Source organism: Pteropus alecto, unplaced genomic scaffold, assembly GCF_000325575.1.
Source record: "Pteropus alecto unplaced genomic scaffold, ASM32557v1 scaffold146, whole genome shotgun sequence".
In the NCBI taxonomy this organism is placed as follows: domain Eukaryota; kingdom Metazoa; phylum Chordata; class Mammalia; order Chiroptera; family Pteropodidae; genus Pteropus; species Pteropus alecto.
The window spans coordinates 27568326-27578225 of NW_006442107.1; the positions used below are offsets into that span (position 1 = coordinate 27568326).

Sequence of the window (9900 nt, forward strand, 5' to 3'; positions counted from 1 at the left end):
GAGACAAGGATGCCAGGGATGTTTCTTCAAAACATACAACAACCCTGAGTTACACCTGAGAACATCTCAACAAAGCAGCGAATTGTAGAACAGAAGTTTGTTGGTGAAACCAAAGCTCAGTTTATGAAAAACATCCACATCCAACGAGAATTGTGGGGTCAAGTTTTTCCTAAGTTGTCTTTTCCCAGGCTATTAGTTGGAGGGGAGGCAGGTGCAGGTGGATCTAAGCGTTGGAGGATAGAGGCCAATAGGATTTTGGCTGAGCCCAAGGTCAGTCTGGAGAGAGCTAGCAGGACCCTGAGTGTCCTAGATCCTCTTCATTAGGGTCCAGCTCTGGGAGGGCCAGAGGTACTTACAACAGCCAGTGAAGAGAGGTACCACCCTTTTCTTACGCAGGTATCGCGTGAACTTCAGACCCAGATATGTCACCAAGTACAAGCAGGTGACACAGTTGGAATGGAAGTGCTGCCCTGGCTTTAGAGGAGCAGACTGCCAAGAAGGTCCCAGAGACCCCATGAAGACTCCACGCCCCACGCCCGCTCGGCCTCGAAACAGCTTGAAGAAACCCACAGGTAACTTCTTACCTGTGCTTGGCTGTGTATGGGCACCACTATCATTTCCAGTGCTCTTTGAACAACAGGACTTAAGATTTACCTTGTTGAGCTCTCCAAGGTCTTCAAAGAACACAAATATATGCCTGCAGTAGATACATGTGGCACACAAATATATTTGCAGAAGCAGTAGCATTTGGAAGGCAAACTCTGCAAGTAAACGGCTTCTTTAGGGCCAACTTATGAAAGCCAAGGCCTTAGAAATCAGTGTAGGAGATGCTGATGGTTTCAGACTTGTGTAGACTGAGGCAGAGATGAGAAGATGCAATGATGCTTTGTTTGTTTTTACTTTACTTTCATCTATAAGCTCCCACAAATCTATATTTAAAGGAATTAAAATTGTTTTTTAAAAAATAGGTAAATAGAATCATTTTCATTCTGTTTGAGAATATACAAAGCTAAGCCCCATGTTAGAAGCATCCAATGAGGTTTCTCTTACATTTGTTTCTGAATTTCGTTTTTTGAAGTGAAGTAGAACAAACCCAATGAATAGCTGAGAAAACAGTGATCATTTTCACCTACAGTGCACCTTTGCTTTTAAGTGTGACATTGAGAGAGTGACTCGTATGGATAAATTTTTTTGGGCTTTTTTTCTACATCATTTTATCTTTCCTCTTTTTAAAGTCGAGTTAGTAAATTTGACTTAGATTTTCTCATAAATTAAATGTTTAAACTGTTTTGAAATGATCATATTTTCCCATTAAGTGTTTCGGTTTTGAAACTGGTAGTTTATCCCAACGTTATCTCTAAAATAGATTTTCAAATGATGTTTTATTACAAAAGGAATGCATATCAATTAAAGAATGCATGTCAATTATAGAACATAGAAAAATATTAAAATATACATAATCTCACCACCAAGTGATAACTACTGTTAATATTTTGTTACAGAACATTACTCTTTCTTGTGTCAGCACAGACATTTTATGAAAGAATATCTATAGTTCACAAATATTTATTGAGCTTCTTTATCTATACTAGGTACTTGGGAAAAGGAAAAAACAAGGCAGGCATAATCCCTGACCTCACTGAAAACAAACATTAGACAAGTAATTACAATAAATCATGATAGGTATTATGATAGATAGGCACACATGAAGGGGGATCTCTTGGAAGACAATAGTTTATTTCTGTTTTGTTTAGTTTCAGTTTTCATTTTATAAAAGTTTAAACATGCACGTAGTTTAAAGAGTCGAGCAGCTTTGTAAGGAAAAGCGGTTATTCACCTCCTCCACTTTCCCTTCCAGGGGTAACCACTTTAAATGCTTCAGGCACTCTTTCGGAATTTACCTCCATATCTATTGACTTCGCATTATGGAAGGTGAAGATTTGACTCCCTTTCATCTGCTCTCCAAAGCGCTGCTCCTATACTTTCATATTTTCCATACAGTTATACCATGTTTTTATTTATTCAACATTTGCTGTTTACATTGTAGTAACTATGTATATGTTTACAGCTGTAGTGTACTATGAATATGTTGCCTTTCACACAGCCTTTTGATTTCTGTAGAGTTAATCACCTTACATTTTTCTCTGCTTGGTTTTCTGTTTCTATCCCTATTTTAACCCCAACTTTCCTGTGATTATCAAGTGTCCTCTCATTATATTCAGATACATTAGTTTCGTCTTCCTTAAGAAATCTCTCCTAGAGCCTCTCTCCTGCCCCACCTGGACTTCCTCTTCCTGTGTCACAGCTGCCGACCTGTGATCTTAACTCTCCTATTGAATCTTGTATCCCCTGCTTGCTCTTTCTCAATTTACTCCTTTTTTTTTTTTTTTTGGTGGCGCACATCTAGTAGTTTCATGAGATGATTGGATGGGAGATAAACTTTTTAGTATTTTATAGTCTGAAAATATTTTTACTTTAGTTTCGGGATTCTAGGTTGGAAATAATTTTCCTTTAGACTTCGAAAGTATTGTTCAATTTTCTTCTAGTTTCTAATGCTTCCAAAACCATTCTGATTTCTAACTTTTTATGTGTGACTTGATTGTCTGTGTGTGTGTGTGTTTTGTCATTTTAGTGGGATAACAAAAGGAAATGAAAGGAAATGCTTACCTCAATCCACTATCATTAAAAAGAACATACTATTTTTGGAACTTATTTTTTAACTTAATCAATACTGAACAACCTTCCATGTCATTAAATATTCTACAGTGTCATTTAATGGATTTATAAAGTGTGATTATTTGAACACACTCCCCTACCGATGGTCGCTTAGATTGTAAGTTTTCATTTTTAGAGATATCTGAATAAGTATTTTTTCCTGTTAAATGTTTGGATTCATCCCTGATTATTCAATAGAATAAATTTCTAGAAGTATAATTGCAGGATCCAGAGGATTCTGAGTATTTTGATACATATTGCCAAATTATCCTTTCATAAAGTTATAGCAATTCCCACAGTCACCAGTAGAATATGAAGAAGCATTTCCTTACATCCCGATCTTCCCCTACCCTCCTGCCCTTTGTTTTTATTTCCTTTGCTCAGAATAGCATTTCATGTGTTTGTGATTCAATAACTTTTCTTCTTCTACTGTCTTAAGATAGAAAACTTTTTCAGCATGGAAAATAAGATGTTCTTTACAGTTCTCTGCTTGGGAATTTGGCCATCTGAATTTGAGTCTTGGTTTTACCACTAAGTTGATTTTAATAATAGCAGTTGTTAAGATTGTATGCAAAAGTTTAGAGGAGTTAAAAAAAAATGAATGTTGAAGTCAAATATCTACAACATTCTAAATTTACTTCCAGTGTTTGTCAGTGTACATTGGTGGATTTTATTCCACTGCAATCTATTTTGTGTTTGACTTTAGCCACTTTAGATGATATGTCTCAATATAACCCGCTGGCTCGTCGACATTAACTCCTTGCTAGTATTCCTCATATCCTACTGTGCATTTAAGGGCATGGTTTGCTTCTTATTATCTTGTTGCCTCAGGTTTAGATAATCTCCTTTTTGTTTAATTTATTTTTCTCTCTATCAGTTTATTTTTTACTTTATGACTCATCACAATCATCTTTATAATATTTATTTTCTTTCTCTTGGACTATTTCCTTGGGGGTGTATTTCTCAAAGTAGAATTATCAGAAATTCAGTGTTTGTTTACTTTGACTTAGTGAACCTTCCCACATATGGCCATGTGGCTCCCATTGTTAGGAGATACCAATAGAATCGGTAACTATATTTTTCTTTTGCTTTTAGTTTCCTCAACTGCATAATAATGCTAAACAATGTCTATGAAACTCTTTTAGCATAGGGATGTTAAGAAAAGTAAGAGAACATTTAGGGGTTACACGGAGGATAACTTACTGCTCATATGATATCATATCACCCAACAGCTCATGGGTAGATCTCGATAAAGTGGCTTCTTGTGGTTTTACAGTAAGCAGTCAACCATTGGGGTGTGGCTACAGTTCATTAATATGGGGATGACGTGTTCATACAATAAAGAAGATAAAGAATATTTCCCTTCAGGACGAAAGAGACCATTGAGTATCTACGATGTGCCATGTATATATTCTCTTAACCCTAGAAGGGAAGAAAGTAGTTCTGCTTTATAGATGAGGGACTATAGTTCACAGAAGTTAATTAACTTGCTCAAGGGCAGACAGTAAACTGCAGAGGCAGAAGGCAAGTGAAGGTTTTTTTAACTCAAAGCCCAGAGTCTTTTCCATTCTACCACAATAATTACCTGTGGTGAGAGCAGATCTGGAAATGAAGGTTTCAGTATTCCTTAAGTACCCTGTTTATTGTCTTTGCAGAAACTGCGTAAAGATAGAAAATGTTAAATCATGTCCAACTCTTTTTTTGTAACAGACAATGAACCAAGCCACGTCTCAGAGCCCAAGAAGACTTTGTCACTAACTCCAGCAGCAGAACCAAGTCAGACAGTAGATCCAAAGCAGGGTCCCCAAGAACTTCAGGATAAGAAAATCCAGGTGCTTGAGGAAAAGGTTCTTCGACTCACAAGGACGGTTCTTGATCTCCAGTCTTCCATTGCTGGAGTGAACGAAAACCTCAAACATAGCATTCAAGATGATGCCAGCAAAATGCTGGCATCATGGCTTAGTAACATGCACCCCCAGCCAGTGCCTGACAGTGCTATTGGTGGAGATACAGAAATAGTCCAGCTTCCTGGTGTCCTCAACAATACGGAATCTGGCATGAAGGACATTAAGTCTGAATTGGCCGAAGTCAAGGATGCTCTGAGGACCAAGAGTGACAAGCTGGAAGAGCTGGATGGGAAAGTGAAGGGTTATGAAGGGCAACTCAAACAGCTCCAGGAGGCTTCCCAGGGCCCCATAGTGACCATGGCGACCAGCGAAATCTACCAAGCTTATGTTGATAGTAGGATTGATGCCCTGAGAGAGGAGATCATGGAGGGAATGGACAGAAAGCTGGCTGATCTGAAGAACTCGTGTGAGTACAAGCTGGTTGGTCTCCAACAGCAGTGTGATGACTATGGGAGCAGCTACCTAGGAGTGATCGAGCTTATAGGAGAGAAGGAAACAAACCTGAGAAAAGAAATAGATGACCTTCGAGCTCGGATACAGGATCCTTCAGCCCAGTCAAATTGCTGCGATGGTGAAAGGAGTGGTGACTTTGGGCAACAGATCAAAATATTAGACCAGAAAATCGAAAGAGTTACTGAAGCTACAAGAATGCTGAATGGACGAATGGACAATGAGTTTGACAGACTCATAGTTCCAGAGCCAGATGTGGACTTCGATGCAAGATGGAATGAACTAGATGCAAGGATCAACGTGACAGAGAAGAATGCAGAAGAACATTGCTTTTACATTGAAGAAACTCTCAGGGGGACCATTAATGGAGAGGTGGATGACTTGAAGCAACTTTTTGATCAAAAAATACAGTCTCTGGAAAAGCGTCTGGGGAGCGTTCTCCTAGAGACGGCCAACAGCACTGATGCGGAACTCGCACCCCCATCATCAGCCCTACCAGGTATGTCAGGGGCTGGGGGCGAACAGGTCCTAATGGAATTAAACCGCTTGAAGGACAAAGTTCAAGTTGTCGAGGATGTTTGCCTGCAGAACTTCCAGGGAGAGCTTCATAGGACAAAAGATACTTTGCCCCATGGAGAAGACCACACAGTGGGTGACAGTTTGAGCCTTTTGAAATCTCTAAATGACACGATGCATAGAAAGTTTCAAGAAACCGAACATAGCATCCAGAAACTTCAACAAGATTTTAGTTTTCTTTATGCTCAACTAAACCACACGGAAGACGATATGAATCATCTTCAGAATCAGCTGAGCAAGTGTAAAGAAGGTAAAAACGCTGGAGTGGGTGGATTTTCTAAGGGGGGTGAGCGAGGAAGGGCGGTGGAATCCCTCCCGTCTCCCCAGGCCCCCGTGGCGCATTGCTGTGGCCAGCTGGAGGAGAGGTGGCACAGGCTGCAGAGCCAGGTCCGTTCGGAGCTGGACACGTGTAAGGAAAATACGCATGGGGTCCAGAGGGAGTTCTCCGTGGTTGAGGACAGGGTTTCTCAAATGGAGAAAACCTGCAGCAAACTGGACTCCATCTCAGGAAATCTTCAGAGGATAAAGGAAGGGCTTAACAAGCATGTCAACAGCCTGTGGAGCTGTGTCAGGCAGATGAATGGGACACTCCGGTCACATTCCAGAGACATTTCTGGCCTGAAGAATTCTGTCCAGCAGTTTTATAGCCACGTTTTCCAGATTTCTACTGACTTGCAAGATCTGATCAAATTTCAACCATCAGCAAGTAAGTTAACCTTGACGATATCATTTCTTGTATGTGTCTGCTAGATTTTGGACAGTTTGTGGAATTAACTACATCACTGCTCCCAAAGTGTGCTTCTTAGCCTGGCGCCAGTTTGTGAATCATTTGGTGTTGTGTAGTAATGAAATAAATACCAACATTGAGAGGAAGTATTTAGAAACTTTTAAAATAACTTGACATCCTGTAGCATTCAAGCGCATGCGTGTGGCCTACGTTCAATAACTGTCTTCTGGCCCAGCACACATCTCCTTTGTGTCTCCCAGAGTTGAATGCTGACTTATGGGGTCCATAGGGACTTGTCGAGGGCCAGCTGTGTGTCCAGAAGGACCCCACTTCCTGACCTGCCCTCTCCCTGTTTTCTTTTTTTTCCTCTCCTCCCCTTTGGGCCTTTATCACCTTTTCACCTTGCTCAGCTCCAGGTGACAAAGTCCCTTATGCATTGAGGCCTGGTGGGAACCTATAGTATTTTATGATTGAGTCCTAGTTGAGACATAAAACCTGATGAGGGGAAGTCTGAAGCATGAGAGGCTGATGAGCCCTGGCCTGGCTGGGGAGAGCGGAGGTCAGGTCTTTAGGAGGCGTGGGGAGGGTCTGAGGTAGTCAGAGATAAAGGGTTTATAGATAAGGAGTCACCCAGGCCACCAGGAGCAGGAAGCTGGCCAGTGTCGGGCCCACTATGCCACACTATTTATAACTCTCCCCCACCTCACCAGGCCCATGGCACCTCCTGTATCTCTGGTATGTGGAATAAAGTTCACAAGACTATGTTTTCATAGAATGATTGTCCCTTGTAGTGACAGTGCTGTCTGGACAGTGCTTTATAATAACAGATTGAACCCGATATTTCCAGTTGATTTGCAACTCCCAGGCGGTGTGGGATGCTGCGTTAACGCTTTTACACTTGTCTGTTGAAGTAGAGGTTAGAAGTGAATGCCTTTAAAGAGAAAGGGACTTCCAAAAGAGTATCCTTTTGGAATGAACTCATTGTTGTGAATGTGAAGTGCATGGACTTTTGGAAATTTCATTGATTGCAATGAGCCAAAAAGAACCAAACAGAGTTTTATCTGTCATTGTATAGCATCCAGGCCAGGAGTTCTGTGACCTGAGTATCCTGAGTATCAGGGCAGGTCAGGAGTTAAGGTCACAGTGAAAGTCACATGTCAACTAGTAAGCAAAATATTTATTGCGCACCTACTATGTGCAAGGCTCTGTGCGGAACATAGATGAGTAGCACGATCCTCACCTTCAAGGCATTTTCAGTGACTGTGGTAAAGACACACACAGGTCTGCAGAGAGAGTGAATGAGACCATAGGTAAAGGCCCAGTGAGCAGGGTAGGGTTTAGTCTTTCAGTTAATAGGATCTTACTGAATGAACTCTTATTGTGTGGTAAACTATGTGTGTGGAGTATGTGGTTGACAATGTATGTGACGGTGAGAGTCTAAGGGAAAACGAACAAACAGACAGAGATGGTCACAGGAATGGGTGTGTGGGTGCACTGTACTTGTGGAGAAGCACTCACGGCCGCTGTGGAAGTTGGGGAGTGCTTCTCAAAGAAGAGAGCCGCTGAGCCGAGCCTCCAAGGTTGGGTAGGTTGAGGGTTCAGAGGCTGACAGGGTGAGGAGTGAGGTATAGTGATGAGCGAAACTTCTGGAAGTTGTTCCTGGAGCTAATAATTGAGGAATGGGTCGGGTTCAGAAGAGCAGCAGGAGGGAGGGCCTATCTGGTGAGGAGTCGGTGTTTTGCCGTATAACAGCCTACCCCAAACCTTGCTGGCTTAAAGCAACAAAGTGTATTATTTTCCACTATTCTGTGGGTCAGGAACTTGGCAGGGCTTGGCTTGGCAGTTCTTCTCCTTTTGGCATCGGCTCAAGTCAGACACTTGGCTGTAATCAGCTGGCATTGGGCCTGGCTGGACTGGGCTGTCTAGGAAGACTTCATTCACACGTCTATACCTCAGGACTTCTCCACTTAGCCTTTCTCTCTCTCTTTCCCGCCATGTGGCTAACTTGGGCTTCTTCATGGCATGGTGGTCTCAGGGTAGTCAGATTTATTACACAGCAACTGGCCATAAGGGAAGGTGAAAGCCGCTGGGCTTCTTCCAGGCTAGGCCCAGAGCTGGCATGGTGTCACTTCTGCCACAATCTGTTGGTCAAAGCAAGTTAGCTCTTGAAGGATGATGTGGCTTGTACGTGTTGAGAGGGAGGGAATGCTAATGATAGTCTTCGTATCTCCCACCATGATCAAAGCGCCGGGGGTGAGAATGCATAATGTAGCGGATACAGTAGCCAGGGACCAGATTGCTGGACGGAGGATGCAGACTCTGGTGTCCCACTCAGTCCACTGCCGTGTCCACGGATCCCATTCTTTTCTTCAGAAGCACCCCCAAAAGGGGCTGAATTACCCAGGAGGCAGCCAGTAGGGGAGCAGAGGAGTTTCAGCTGATGCTCAAATAGATCCAAATTTCTTTCACGTCCTTCCCGTTAGTGCAGATGTTTGGTTATTTGGGGGGACAAAAGGTCCATGACTTTCATCTAGGACTTGGACAGGTAGGTGCCTACTTTCCAAAAAGTGAAGAACCACTGTATTTTCTTACCTTCAGCTCAGTGAGGTGGGTGTGATACTTCTCTCCTGGCTCCTGTACACTCCCACCCATTCATTCATTCAACGAATTTTTACTGAATCATGTCCTAGTGCTGAAGTTTCACCCCTCATGGATCTTACACTATAGTTGGAAAGACAGACAATGCTTAGCCAGGCAAATACAGATCTGATTTCAGCTAGCGATCGATGTGAGGAAAGGTACAGCAGAGGAAGGTGGTAGTGACTAGAGAACAATGTATTTTAGGGGAGTGGTCAGGGAGGGCTGCTCAGTGAAGATAACATTTGAGCAGAAATACGAATAAAATGAGGGGTCAAGCTCTGCAGACATCTGTGGGACAAGTGTTCCAGACAGAGGGAACAGTGTGTTCAGAGGCCCTGAGGCAGGAACAAACTGGCCCTGTTTGAAAACCCCAAATGCCAGTTTGATCAAGTCTGTGGGCAGGGGGGAAGGTTATAGGCAGTGAGGGCAAAGAGAGTAGGAACCAGATCATGTAGCATTTTATAGGCCATGATAAAGGATTCGAAGTACAACGAGACACTATTAGAGGATTTTGAGCCAGGAAGTGATCGTTATTTCCCAGGTTTACAATTCCAGCTACTCCATATTTTCTCTGTGACTTTGGGCAAGTTATTTATCTACTTAACGCCTTACTTTCTGCATCTATTAATTGGAAATAATATTAATACCTCAAAAAGTTGGTATGAGGATTAATAATCCTAAATGGAGTATCGAATAGTCCTTGGTAAACACTCAATTAATATTACCCCCTATTTTAAGGCTCTGTCCCGTCTAATGGATGTTTAATCTGCACCCTTCCTCCTTCTACAAAGCCCCAGGCCGGAGCGGCCTGTCAGCACAGGGATGCGGGATGAGAGCTCTTAATGTTTCTCTAGAGAGCCAGAGGGTGTTTCCTCCCTCTTTCCC

At 42.3% G+C, this 9900-nt stretch overlaps 1 protein-coding gene across 3 annotated transcripts in view; it reads left to right on the forward strand.

Moving 5' to 3' along the window:
* Positions 1-9900, forward strand: part of EMILIN2 (elastin microfibril interfacer 2) — a 49840-nt gene that overhangs the window by 24308 nt on the left and 15632 nt on the right. For all 3 annotated transcript variants that reach the window (XM_025038668.1, XM_006920054.3, XM_025038667.1), the window contains 2 exons: positions 397-572; positions 4426-6354. In XM_025038668.1, coding sequence (XP_024894436.1) covers positions 397-572; positions 4426-6354 — 2105 coding nt within the window. The remainder of the gene's footprint in view (positions 1-396; positions 573-4425; positions 6355-9900) is intronic.